Source organism: Python bivittatus, unplaced genomic scaffold (assembly GCF_059951505.1).
Source record: "Python bivittatus isolate LINGU-HERP-01145 unplaced genomic scaffold, Pbiv_v1 ctg000220_np1212, whole genome shotgun sequence".
NCBI classification, from domain to species: Eukaryota; Metazoa; Chordata; class Lepidosauria; order Squamata; family Pythonidae; genus Python; species Python bivittatus.
The window spans coordinates 39,984,619-39,998,367 of record NW_028277048.1 but is presented as its reverse complement, the minus strand read 5'-3'; the positions used below and the strand labels follow the sequence as shown (position 1 = coordinate 39,998,367).

Sequence of the window (13,749 nt, the reverse complement as noted above, 5' to 3'; positions counted from 1 at the left end):
TTAGGATCCCCGGCTGGAGCAGGTGCGAGAGCAAGGAACTAAAGTCAAACTCCCCGGCGGGGGGAACACTTTGTAATAAATAGGGAGGAGTTTTTATGCTCGCTTTTTCAAGATTACGGCCTTCTATGGTATTTGTTGAGATAGTGACTAAATCGAGGGCGGTGCCCCGCTTTAATCAGACAACACACCTTTACGCTGTGAAGTCCGTAGCCGACCTTGGAAACGCGGCGGCGGTCGTTGTTTCTCCTCCTGCAGCCAATTAGCTGCAGTTGAACCTGTTTTACTCCACAATAAGATAGCCTACCTCATTGACTTAATTCCGAAATAAGGGAACTTGGAATAGGTATCCATGTGTTCAGCAGGAAGAGCGCTCAGTGTCCTGGGTGTTAGCAGGACGCCCAGTGACTGTTCTCCTAGCATCTGGGAGCAGAGAGGATCAAACACAGCCTGGTCTCGGAAAGTAGGATGAGTTGCCCCTTAGGCTAAGCTGAAGTGGGGTTTCCTAGCCTGAACTTCCATTTCTGGTGGGAATGCAGCTATTGTCTTGGCATTTTGTAGGAACCGGATCTTCAGGTTCCATCCTAACATGACTTATTGGGGCATGCCAGATGAACATTAAACCAGGGATTATGACCTGTAAACCCATCTTTAGGGTTTGGCTTAGCGCATTGTGCGAAGCCAGCCGCTCAGCAACCTTTCAGGTCAAGGGTTGGCATTCTTTCTAACCGCAGGGCGCCCTGTATGATCCCCCTTCCCACGATGGGCATCCACACGCCAGATGGTTTCCTATAAGGCCTCCATTGCTCCTGCCTGCAGGTGTTTCCCAGACTCGCCAGTTTCACAGCCCTCCAAGCTCTCTGCCACGCCACGCCAAACTGCAGAGAAGACCTAAGAAATTGCATGCCAACGAAGGCCATGGCGAATTATTACTTCCAAAGGAGTTATATTCCTAACAGTGTCAAGGCTAGATGAGAAAGACGGAAGGCTATATTTAAAAGCAATGAAACGTGACTTCGCTCTGATCCTGCACGGAAAAGGAATGTGGTTTTCGTTGTGGTCACCTGAAGAATTAATGTCGGATTTCTCTGAGAGATTAGGATTTCTGATTGCAGAGAAACTGCCGATAGGCTGACTCAGCAGGCCTAACCGAAAAGGGGAATGGCGCCCTGTATTTTACTTAAGCCAAGTTCAAATCAGTCTTTTCTTCACCCGCCTTCTTAGTTCGACCTCAAAGAGACCAACAGCTTGGCCACTTCTCTCAAGGAAGACATGGACTTGAAGCCATAAAGGTTTTTTTCTTTAGGGCTTAGTATTTTTGGAACTTGAAGTCCTGGGTCATCACAATTCCACACGTAAGGTACTTGCCAACCAGAGGACGGTTGCACTACACTGTTTCACTAACTGTTTTCCAGGTAAAAGGTACAAGGCCGTTGAGTTCCATTGAAGGCAATGGGAATCATTGAATTTCTGTGAACTCCCTGGCAGGGCTGGCTTCTCAGATTAGCAACGTTGTAGAACTAATTAACCTGATACTTCGTGCCTGATCATGCTTATTAGATCCAGCCTCCATGCATGGCTTGGTGATAAATATAAATAGATTGTGTTCCCTCTTTTAATCTTCAACTTCTTTGGATCTCATTTGATCCCAGAGACTGATGAATGCCCCAAGAGAAAGAGGCTTGGGGCACAAGGAAATCCATTATCAGCCAAAAAATGATAGAGGCCAGCAACGCAATAACTTTCCCAAGAGATAATTCTTTATTTCAATTTAATTTCTCAGCAATCCAGTAAGAGAACTACCTCAGGTCAGGTTCCTGGTCTACCCTACTGAATTTTGGTCAACTGAGATCTGGCCCATGAAGTAACCTCAAAGGCTCCTCTTTCAACTGTGTGTTAAGTAGCTGGTTACAGCAAGGGGGTAGGACGACATTTTCCCAATTTCAACACCTCACTCAGGAAATGGGCTTGGTTCACCCAGCTTCAGATCAGAGGAACTGTTGATTTAGCCAAGAGGCTGCTATGTGGCTCTTTCCCACAAGCCTCTTAGCAGAGCAAGGTTGGGTGACCCTCTGAACTGTAAATCAGGAGGAGGAGTCTTTTACCTCGCAGAGCAACAAACGAAACAAAGCCAAGTCTCTATTTACAAAGAATTATATATATTTCAATTCACATAAAAAGCAGGTACTGTATTAGACATTCCACATTTGCAGAAGACACCTACTTAAGCTTCACTTCTGAGACTGTGAGGCCAGTTCAATAATTTTTTTTTTCCTTTTACAAATCTTAAAAGAGAATTAAATAACTCACACCCACATACATTCAATATATGTAACTATGTACATAGACAGATACACTCACATGTCGGTCTAGCTTTTATATACCCATGTGTGTGCCTCTAGAAACCCACATCACAGGGGGCATATACCACCTTTGACACCTGAGGAGGTAGGGACAGCACTTAAGATTATTTCCATCCAGGAAGTGTTCCTCCTAGGCATGCCCCTCTTCCCCACTCCAGCTCCAGCCTATATGGAACCACTGTCAACAAACATATATGCTGCATACTTTCTCACCTCTGGTTGAACTTAACACATCTGCAGCGCTACATAAATGCTTTGAGCTGACTGGAATTAAAATATTGGTTTTCCTTTAAATAAGAAAGGGAGGGAGAACGGGGGGGGGGAGAGAGGAACCTGGCTTACTTCTTCAGCACAATCTAAACAAAATGCCCATGCTGATTTTGTTGGAGAAATCTCACCCCCCAATAAGCAGAAGGAGGGAGTGGGTCAAGAAGCAATATTTCTAGCTGAGCCCAGAAATGACAAGGGCTTTTCTGCTTCTTCCAACATTCACCTGATTTTCTCAGTGTCTCTTCTCATTAGGCCACACATAGAGCTTCATGCCCTGTTCACTCCCCAAATTAGAAAGTGTTTTAAAAGGGCCCAGTGAGTCAGCCATTCAGAAAAAGACAGAGAAGTCAACACATCCCCCTGCCAGGCCCTTAGGGGCTGTGAGGCAGATTTGTGCTTTTTGAACCAACAAAAGATACTTAAATCAATATCTATTGGGACACCACAGCACCTGCTAAAAGCAGAGGAAAACAACCCTTCCCCCAATTCCCTCTGCATGTTCCCTCTTAATCAGGAGCTTTACAGAGTTAAGAACCAAACTGTTTTCTTGTAAAGTTAAACAGAGTTCATACTGAACAGATTTCATATTGCTTTCTTCAAGGGAGCAGAAAAATGGTTTAAATGTTTGCATAAAGTTGACAAGCAAGAAGAACTGTTCTTTTTTTAAATCACTTGACTTAGGAATCTCGGGGGGGGGAAGGGTTGTGAGATCAGATGCTTCTTTCTAGCAAATGAAGAAAAAAAGAAAGAAATCTAGCTATAAAAACAACTAACTTTGAAACTGGTCTTTCCCAACTTCATGGGAAGTTGTTTTCTATGTATCCCTAATCAGAGACTGAGATATATGAAGAAAACAGTGATTTTATGCTACACATTAAAATTCATTTAATAGCCTACAAAAGAACTGCAAACACTGGGAGAAGATGGAAAATCCACTTTCAATATAACAGCAGGAACACTGAAAATATGACCAGTCAGATGCTTTCCTCCCCAACTTTCTGGCATGTAAGGAATGTAAACAGATTTTCTTATTGGAGTGAGCAGGGAAGGGATCAAGAGAGAAAAAATCCAAAGTTAAACTAAACTATCAGCTCAGTTCCTTCTTCTACTACGCCCGCCTTCCCTCTATGACAGTCATATTAAAGTGCATAACAGCAGCTACACTTTTTAAAAAAATCTTACACATCCCCTTTTCCCTTGCAAGAAAAGGTATTCAAGTTAATACTTCTTTGCTAAAACATCTTTCAACTGTTTTTAATGGACACTTTTTAGAACAACAACTTTTTTTCAACTGGAGCAAAACAAAGCAAGACAATACTGTAAAGTCAAGTGCTTACTTCAGCTGTCCAGCCAGAACAGTTGTGTATACAGCACACTTGATTGTACAAAGCAACACCTTATAATATAACAATTAAAAAAAACTGGAGCTTTTTTAATCCCCAGATGAATATAATATCCCCATATTTTCAGTCAACATTGTATTTGTGGGAAGGGGGGGAAACAACTGAAAAAAAAAAAAACCTAAATCAAGATGTTATGATTGGCTGATAAGATCATTCATTATCTACACCAGCTCTTGCAGTTGAGGCAAGAGATGCATCACTTCTGTTTTATTATCCTTCTCCAAAAGCCTTAAATAAAAAAAAGCAACAAACAACTTAGAGTTGAAATATATATATTTATATGTATGTATATAGATATATATATGTATTTTTCTTTAAATAACATATTTACATCTAATAGAAAATATAACTCTAGAGATAATTTTTCCAACCAAAATTGAAATTGGTGGCAAGGTGGCAAAGGTTGGGGGGGGGGGGTGGGCATATAAAGAAAGAATTAAGGACAGATATTTGAAATGCAAGCCTGTCCAAAAAAGTTTAAAAATAAAAGTTTAAAAAAATCCCAAGTCAGCCGACCTCTATCCAAAGCCTTTCAATGACTTCTCCTCTTCTCTGAAGGAATTCACCGCTTTTCTTTAAAGAAGCCTTGGTCTGTGCTGCTCTCCTTGATGGTTACTGTCAAGAAATTGGATGTCACATCAGTCACTACTACTTTCTCCAGATTGTTGAGAGATGGGCTCCAAGCTTCTTCTTCTGGGTCACCCAGGATCCTGGAGACAGGGATGCGGGCGATGAGGGAAGGCCTGCCAGCCTGCGTCCCTATGCCATCTCGATATAAGCTGCCTTGGTTTGCAGAGCTGTGCAAGATCTTAGGAGTCCCCAAGTCCAAACCACTTTGCCCTTTGGGATCCAGGAAATCCGCCCTGTGCTTTGTCAGTCTAGGAGGGTAAGTCTCAGGTGCACCCAGCTTAATGCCAGCTTCTGCCCTGGGGTTGGAAACAGCACTGGGTAACTCAGGCTCCCGTCTCCGGGCTAACTGGATCACACTGTGTCCCGAACTGAATTTTGCTGCCCCGGAGTTAGCCGACTCTTCCAATTTTCTGGCTTTTAGGTAGTCCACCACCATCTTCTCGCCAGGCTCCATTGATTTCCGCTTTGAAGCAACATCTGCCATTTCAGGCAGGTCTTTCCTGGGCTTTGGACCTCGCTTTTTAAAGGACCCTTCAGATCGGTCTTCCTCTGCCCCTACCCTGTTTTCCTGGATCGTCTCCATTCGGGGCACGTTGGGGGTAGCAGTGGTGGAGCTGCTTTGAGGGGGCAGCGGGATCTGTCTCAGTCCTTCTCTAGCCCGGGAAGTAGAGCCGAGCTCCTGGGGAGATCGTCCTGGGTAAGGTACCCGGATGCCCCTGGCAGAGTCACTACGGAATTCATAGGTCTTGGCTTTGGCTTTAGCCTGGGCCTGAAAAACAGTGGAAGCAACTATACTGCTTTAGTCCTGTTTTATTTACTTATTAAACCACCCTGATGTGGCCACCCACCTCACAAGAAGCGACTCTGGGTGATATGCAACAATCAGTAAGAACAATAAATACATAAAAAACAATCCTAATAAAATATAAAAGCCATTATTATTATTATTATTATCATCATCATCATCCTATACCACAACAATCTTATCAATGCAACTTAAAGGCAAAGTGACCCCCTTCCTTCACTCACTCACACACGCAGCAGTAAAGGACCCGGTTCTTCAAAATGTGGCCTTTTAATTAAGAAAAAGTCACATTTTCCATTATGATCATAGCAGCAACTCAAAAAATATGGCTCTTGTACTTTTCTTTCTTACCTTTAAAAGGAAAGTTTTGGGCTTGGGGCCACGTTTCTTAGGACCATAAAGTTCCATTTCTCTTTCCCTAAATGTGGTTTTTAAGAAAAATAAACGCATACATTGTCAGGACATAGAGTGATTTAATGGTGCTCTAAAACACAATGATATGGCTCTAATAAATAAGACCGCCTAGGTTTCCTCAAGAAGACATACCTTTCCTCAAAAGCAGCAAGCAGACGGGCATCAAGAATGTTTTCCTCGGGTTCCCAGGTGCTGTATCTAGCAAAAAGAGGAAGAAAGTCAAACAGAGAGGGAGAGAGAAAGAGAACAGAAAGAAGATACCTTGCTTTTCCCTCCTATACACACATTTCTTTATCTTCCAGAACACAGCAGTGGAAGGTAGCTTTCTGAAAAAAATGTGTCCCTCCATCTACCCAACAAAGCACTATCTCCAGTCCTACTGCAATTTTTGCTACCAACGTGCATTAGACTACACTGAGGTCTACTTACTTCTGAGACCAGCCTTTCCATTTCACCAGATATTCCATACGACCCTGCAGTTGTCAAGAAGAAGAAACAAATGAGCATGCATTTCAGGGGGTGTACTAAATAAACTGGTGCTAAAACGTAGTCGCCATAAAAATCAAAGGTATCCCCGACCGCATGCGTCAATTAAAAAAAAAAAAAGCAAGCAGCCCAAAGCATGCTACGAAAATGCAAAGGCAAGCTGCAAGGGCGGAAAAAAATCCATGCATGAAAAGGGGGCGTGCTGCAAGCCGGGATCCAATATGCATGCAGAGCTGCGTGCAGCAAAATATAGCCGCAGCAGCCAAAACGTGCATGCATTTAAGAGGAGGAAAGCGTCCGCGACGCTCGAGATGGTGGCAATCTGCGCAGGGCGAGCCGAAAGGGGGAGCGGCAGGCAGCAAAGAGCTGCTGCAGAGAGGAGGGAGCCGTGCGGAGCCGAGCCGAGCAGAGCCCCGCTCGCCAGCCTGCCTGCCTGCCTGCCTGCGGCCTCGGGCGGGCCTGGCGGGTTCGCTGCTGCGCGCACAAAGCCGGGACTGCGCTGCCAGGCGGGGCCGGGGCACCTACTTTACGGATGCGTCTCTTGAGCAAGGCCTCAGCCGCGAAGACCCTCTCGCCCACGGCGGAGAGCTCCATGTTTACTCGGCCGCTGGCAGCAGAAAAGCAGCGGCGGCGGCGGCGGCGGCGGCAACGGCGGCGGCAGCCAGCACAGCCCAGACCATAATACTCCGCTCGCTGACGTCAGCTTTCGCCCTCCCTCGCCTCGCCTGCCTGCCTGCCTGCGCACTTGTTGCTGGCTCAGCCTGCCTGCCCGCCGACCCAGCCGCCCGTCTACGGGAGAGGCCGCTCTTGCCGAAGCCCTGGCTCCGGCTCGGCTCGGCTCGGCTCGGCCCGGCTCTTCCCCAGCCTTCCCCCTCCAGCTACCCCCGCCTCCCTGCGACGTGATCCGCGTTTCAATCACAAAGGGGCGGAGCCTAAGGAGCAGGGAGCCCGGAGGGGGTGGGGAGGCTGCGTCCCCAGCAGGGGGAGCTGGGAGGGGGACCTCCAGAGCGGCTGAGGGGAGAAAGAGAGACGGAGGGGGTCTTCAGCTGTCTGATGGGGGAGGCGGGGGGAGGGGTGACGAGCTCCGCAGAGCCCCCTCCCCACCCCTCCTCTCCTCTCCTCTCCTCCTTCTTCATATCCAGCCTTGCTCACCGCACTCCTCCAATCCGTTAGCCCAGTTTCAGTCCCCTCCCCTCGTGTGTGTGGGGGGGAAATAAATCAATGGCATTTATAGAGCCTGGAGACAGGCGAAGCTTTTCTTTCTTTTTTAATCGACTTCCTTACTCCAGCTAAATAAACAACGACCACCCCCTCCCTGAGCCTGGAAAGAAACCCCCCTACAAATAATAAGGAGGCGGAATAATACGCGATGGAGGAGGGGAGGTGCCCATGCCCGATTAATTTGAGAGGGAGAAGAAGGAGGCCAAGTTATCCTGGGATTCACAGAATCTGGGAATTGACACGTTTAGGAACTCGACCCTGGGTATCGGTTCTGGAGCGTGGCGGATTCTGTGTGTTGCAAAAAGCGGAGGGAGGAGACACGCCGTCCGCATAATACCTTCCCTTCTTCTCCATCAGCTAACGTGTCTCTTCAGGGCGATAGGGGGCAGGGCCAGAATAGCTGAGGTTCCGAAGATGCCCCCACCCCACCCCACCCCGCTTCAACCCGCTGGCTTTCCTGAAACGAGGGGAGGGGGTAGGACACCCACGCACATATTGAGCTGAAATGTCGAACCAGCCGCACAGAGCGCCCCCCCGCCCCCGCCGTCTCGTTTTTGGTGGTTCCGGGAAGAACAGTCTCCTCGGAACTGCTCCCCATAGATCCAACTAGATCGGGACTTTCTCCGACAGTCCTGGATCTATGCAAATCTCTAGGAAGAGCGCCTCCCAGGCTCCACTTCGGTGCGCTCCGCTAAACCTACGAGTCTCTCCGCTTTCCCGCTGGTGTTCAATTCCCCTTCATCTGGCATTCTGCAGAGAAATTGTGAAATGCAACTATCTTTCCTTTTATTACAACGTTCTGAGCTAAACTCGGTGGACGTTGACTTCAGCATATTTTTTGTGAGAAGCATAAAGATACGCGGGGAGATAAGTGAAAGGCGTTGGTGAGTGAGTGTGTGGTGCAGAAATACCTCATAGGAAAGCTCACGTCCAGGAAGAAAAGGTCTCTGCTACTTACCGACCGACCGACCATGTTCATCTTTCCGCTTTAAGTCTCCGAGAGGTTGGAGTTTAGCACTTAGGGTTACATAGTTAGGAGAAACTCCCACGAACATCAATAATCTTCGCTTCCGAGTAAATGCCAGTGAGATCAAGGAAAGGATACCTATACGTTCGTGACACTGCGTGCCGTTTACAGCCTTGGAAAGCAGTGGGATTTCCAGCCAGGGACACGTGTTCCTCACCCCTGGAAATACTAGATGTGATCAAAAGATGCGTGTGTGTGCCTCCATACAGAAATCGCGATCGCGATCTATCCCCACCACCGATCCAGTTGCCCCGGATCATTTTGATTTGGATCCTAAAAGAAGCTTAAAATTAGTCCTGTTCTGCTCTGATCTTCTGCTTGAAATCAGCGGGGATCTCTCTCCCAAGAGACAGACTAAGTTTTGTAGTTTACTGTACAGATTTTCTGACGACCCTGTGCTGATGGGTTGGAATGAAAGCCAAAGAGCTCATAGAAGTATGCCAGTGCTCGGGCAATGGCTAGAGATTTAGAATATACCTGACTCTCTGAGATCGAATACATTAAAACACAAACCCAAGAGAAAGTCCTATCATCAGTTAATGGAGTATATGTAATTTTAACACACTTGCTGGGCGGGGGGGGGGGGGATACCGGCGAGGAGGAACGATAACTTTATTTGCAGACTAGGTAAAAAAAAAAAGAGCAACCGAGACTTCCTCCCTTCTAAGAAGCCAGATCTGAACTACAAAGTAATCCTTCGCAGCAACAAAAAGCTGTGCCAGCAATCCAGCTGTTTCTGCTTAAGTTTAAATACTTTCCAACAGTTTGGGTAGTGAAAATGAAGTCGACTTCAAGAGCCTATAATGCGAGGTTCTGATTTCCTAACTCCAAGTACCTCTGGGGGCTGTTCGCTAGTTTGCCAGAGAGAGAGCGCCAGGGTGGGAGAAAGGAGAGTAGCGGTGGGACAGGGAAAGTGTTGGGCAGGGCAGGTCCCATCCGGGGCGTCTGGAGGTCGGGAAGAAACCGCCAGCCGATCCCGTTCTTAAGGGCGCGAGCACTCACTCAACAAGTGTTCCCAGTCCCTGACACTCAGCGCCAACTTTGGGCGACCCTTTTTATTGAATCATTTATTGGATCTCGCTTCGACCCGCTCCTCCGCTGAGCCCTTGAGAGCACTAATGACTCTTGAAGAGTTCAGATATTTACTTTAAGAGAGTATTTTGCTGTATTTCATCCTTCAGCGACTTTACTGCCTCTTTACCCCAGTTAACTATATTTACCTTTTGGCGCTTTGAACGGACTCAAAGGATTAGGAGGCGCGGGAAGAGAGAAGGAAGGCAGAAACATAGATTTGTTTCTATTTTGTTTTTGAAGAGAGGGGCTTTTTTTTTTACACTTTTCCCGTGAAACGTAAACAACAACGATCCTCTCAAAGCGAATATTATATTTGCTTTATAGTGATTCCAGAGTAAATCGCAGTCCGTTTCTTTGTCGCGGTTTGTTTTATTGGAGGGGGAACCCCAATAAAAATCCTAGCACAGTGTCACGCTTGTGCGAAATGAAAACACGAAAAACAATCGGACGGGAAGGGAAGGTACGACCAGAAATGCAGCTTTGCTAGGCAGCAATTACACAAAAGGAAGTGGGGTGTTGGTTCTGGACGAAACCCAAGATGAAAAAGTGTTCCGCCGTTTCTCGGCACCGTCTCAGGTTCCACCTCTAGTTTCTCTGCCTCAACGTGGGGAAAGGGAGCAAGCGCTCCACCATGCAGGTCTCCAGCCACTGGCTGAACTTGCCAGGGGAGCAATTCTGTAACCACCTTGAACCTCCAGGGCAGAGACAGGTATTGAGAGCCAGGGCGTGGGAACAGAATCCTCTCCCGCACCTACGTGGGACATGCAGAGGCTGCTCAGCCATAGCAGGCCACCTCTTGAGGAGACCTAGCTCAGTCTCTTGTACCCGCTTGATTCCTCTTCGTTTCTTCGTCCGACCCAACGCGGTAGGAATGAGAACATCCCCCTGCAGCCGCCCTCATTCTCTCTGTCTCTCTCAGACACACACACGAAAGAGATTTCCAGGCACCGCGAGTAGAAATGTTGGCTCCGCCAAGCGTCAGTCTACGTGCGTCTCCGCTTCGGTAAATAAGGTAAAGCTTTCTCTTCCGCTAGGTTATCTCCATCTGGCTGCAATTTTGACCGTCTCGGAGTGAGTCCGTGCGCCTGTGTGAATGTGGAAATAAAACGGTCTAGTATTGCAATTTTATGAAGAGAAAAAGGCAGCGGATCCATCTGCATCGTTAGCAGCTTGGTCAATGTTCTTTCCCGTCCCCGGTTCGCCCTGCCTCCTCCATCTCGCTCCCTTTGTGTATCTACAGCTATCGAAGGAAATACGGGCCGCGCAACACCTGTTTCTTTCCAGGACTCCTAGCTTTTATCGCTCCGGGTTTGGAGCAGAAATCGGGAAGGGGAAGAGAAAGGCGCTAGACCTTGGGCGAGTCAGGGAGCAGCTGCCGGGTTACGCTTTCATCCTGGGATCTCCTCCCGGCCTGGGACGGAGGAAAACAAATTGCCCAGAGACAGTGACGGGGGGAGTCGCTTCTTGCTGAGGCTACCTGCCCCTTAAAAGGCACGCCAGCATATTGGCGGCGGAAGGGAGGAATCTCCCAGTCCAACAGCGGAAGGCGCGGCGGGGGGACCTGCTCTTTCAGCCAGGAGCCGCGCGTCCGCCGCGATCGTGCTGTGCGCCTGCGCGCCAATCGGGCTCGGAGAGAACGCGCGCCGGTGGGTTGCCGTGTTCGTGGCCCGAGGTCACTCCACTAAGGCCCGGCCAGGAGCAGTTGCTCGACACCGGTGGAGGGGTGAGATCAGCTGTTGACCTCCACCCCAATTACAAAATACGAACAGCAGCTTTCTCCCTTGAGGAAAAGATGGGCAAACTTGGCAATCGGGCATCTTTTAAAATCAAACTGAGGAAAGGTTCTGTGAGATTCGAACATTTACACACACCTCCTTAAAGGATCAAGACAAAAAAAAGGGGGGGGGGAGACTTTCTAATTGGAGTAGGGAAATGGATGGGACAACAGGCTAGCCATTGTACACTGTTCCCTGCCGAGCATGAATAGTAGTAATAATACATGGGGGGGGGGCGCTCCAGTGCAAACTTTAAGCAATCACTGATGCAGCAATATCTGCTCCCTTACCAGGTACCCTCCTTGCCAAATCTTCCTCTGGTCTTTCCCCCTCCTCACGAAGCTATCAAGTAGCAGGGAATAGCACAGAAAAACCCCGTGACGCATGTTGATAGGGCATGTTGACAGGAAAGCATGCAAATGGTGACATGTTGCTCTGCCCCCCTATGAGCGAGCCTAGGAGTGTAGGCATTGAAAAGACAAGGGGTAGACTGTGAGGAGCTTACATGTACAGCGGAGTGCTTTCTGTCTGAGTACTGAACATACCTGCCTGCTTCTCCTAGCTTAACTAAGGAGCTCACGCTGGATCATTCAGTCAAAGAAATGGACTTTCCTATCAAGCTAGGAGAGCAGCCCAAATTAAAGGGGCGATCTCTAAAGTCAGCGGCAGGGAGACTTGCTTGACTCCTACCCCGTTGCGGATGGCAGAGAAAATCCAGTCCACCATTGGACTGGCCCCTTTCATATGGCCCTCAGGGTGGACTTGACATGCCCGGCCAACTTGGGTACGGGCTGGCGGTTGGCGTTTAATCCTCCAGCCTTTGGAAGGGCATCGGCGAAGGTCAAAACGTGCTTTAGGGTCCCGAACGGCGAGGGTGCGCGCGGGAGTCGGCCGTCTCGTGAACCCGGGTGGGATGCAAGTGCCGTCCCGCTGAAGTCACGCTAACCCTGATTTGTTGCCCCGACAGCCCATCTTTTCTCCGGCGCCGTCCGGGATGACACCCCACGCTCTTTCTTTGCAGCAAACGATTCGACGCAGGTTCTGAACGTGACTGTGCAAGCAGTGACAGCAAGGACGGACTAAATACTCCTGAGTTTAACCTTTGCTGATTGCAAGTCTTCTTGCTGGCGGCTGACGTCAACGAAGGGGAAAGCCTTGTGTAAACGCTCGCGTAAAAACACTCGCGAGGGTGAATTATGAGAGCAAATAGCGCGTCTAAGCCAATAAATACGGTTCGTGTCTCGCAGTCCGTCAGCCGCTCTGTCTGCAAGTGCGCCGGCGGAATGCGTGTGCGCGCATTGCAAGTGACAGAGGCCGGCGGCACGTGGACGAAGCAGCCGCGGGTTCTTGCCTGGCTCAAGGGTGTCCCGCACTGATATCACTCTGCTATGTGGCACCTCTCGATCTGGATGAAGCCACCCGCAGGGAACCAAACGAAGTAGTTCCACAAAGCCGGCCTTGCAAAGGCTTTTACTGACAACAGCCTGTCCTTCAGCATAATTTTCCCTCTCGGCCTGACCGTCTTCTTTGCTTGACTCCTACCCCGTTGCGGATGGCAGAGAAAATCCAGGGTGCTCTCAAACTGTCACTGATCCTTTACTGGGAGCAGGGACAGAAGTGGTGGTCTTATCCAGCACCACTCAGAGGATATTAATTCTTGGAATCCTGTACTGACCTGAGTGAGAAAAGGAAGAGAGACAAAGATATTTTGGGTCCCCTTTCTTGCAATCAAATAATTAATCTGTGGTAGCAAAACCAGGCAGGTTCCTTGCTAGTCTATACCTTGAGAGTTAATCTCATTTCAGTCCCTGCTCAGGTACTTTGACCAATGAAAACTACTTCAAGGTATTGCTTATGGAATGAACCCCAGGCCGAGCTTCCTAAATCATGCTGGTTACTAGTAGAAAAGCTTACAGGCTTTGTTCACACAGAAATTTAACCAGATTGCTAAATTAACTAATTTTCTGGGACCGCCCCACACACTGAACCATAACATAACCAGATGACCTCAGTTTGCACTATACACAAAGTTACAAGAAAGCAAAACACAGAAAAACAAAAGGTTATCACTAATCAAGTTTAGCACATTGTGTATATGCATCTGCTAGAACTTTACCTGTCCTGGTTAAACCTTGTCTATAGACACAGTCACATAGTTTGTGACTTATACAAGAAGCCCCATTTTGCAGAACCAAAATGCTGCCTTTGGGTAGGAAGGCTTTCAGTCAGTGGGAGTGTTTCTAAGGCCTGTGGGCTGGGTTCACACACAGCACTAAGCCATAAT

General features: G+C 48.2%; 1 protein-coding gene across 1 annotated transcript; it reads right to left on the bottom strand.

The window, feature by feature from the left end:
- Positions 1-2,135: 2,135 nt before the first annotated feature.
- Positions 2,136-7,225, bottom strand: CBX8 (chromobox 8). The gene is made up of 5 exons (XM_007423356.2): positions 6,894-7,225; positions 6,312-6,355; positions 6,015-6,080; positions 5,820-5,886; positions 2,136-5,432 (listed from the first exon to the last, which is right to left on the bottom strand). The coding sequence occupies exons 1-5, from the start codon at positions 6,960-6,962 to the stop codon at positions 4,596-4,598; spliced, it is 1,083 nt and encodes a 360-aa protein (XP_007423418.1). The 5' UTR covers positions 6,963-7,225; the 3' UTR covers positions 2,136-4,595.
- Between the last annotated feature and the right edge of the window lie 6,524 nt (positions 7,226-13,749).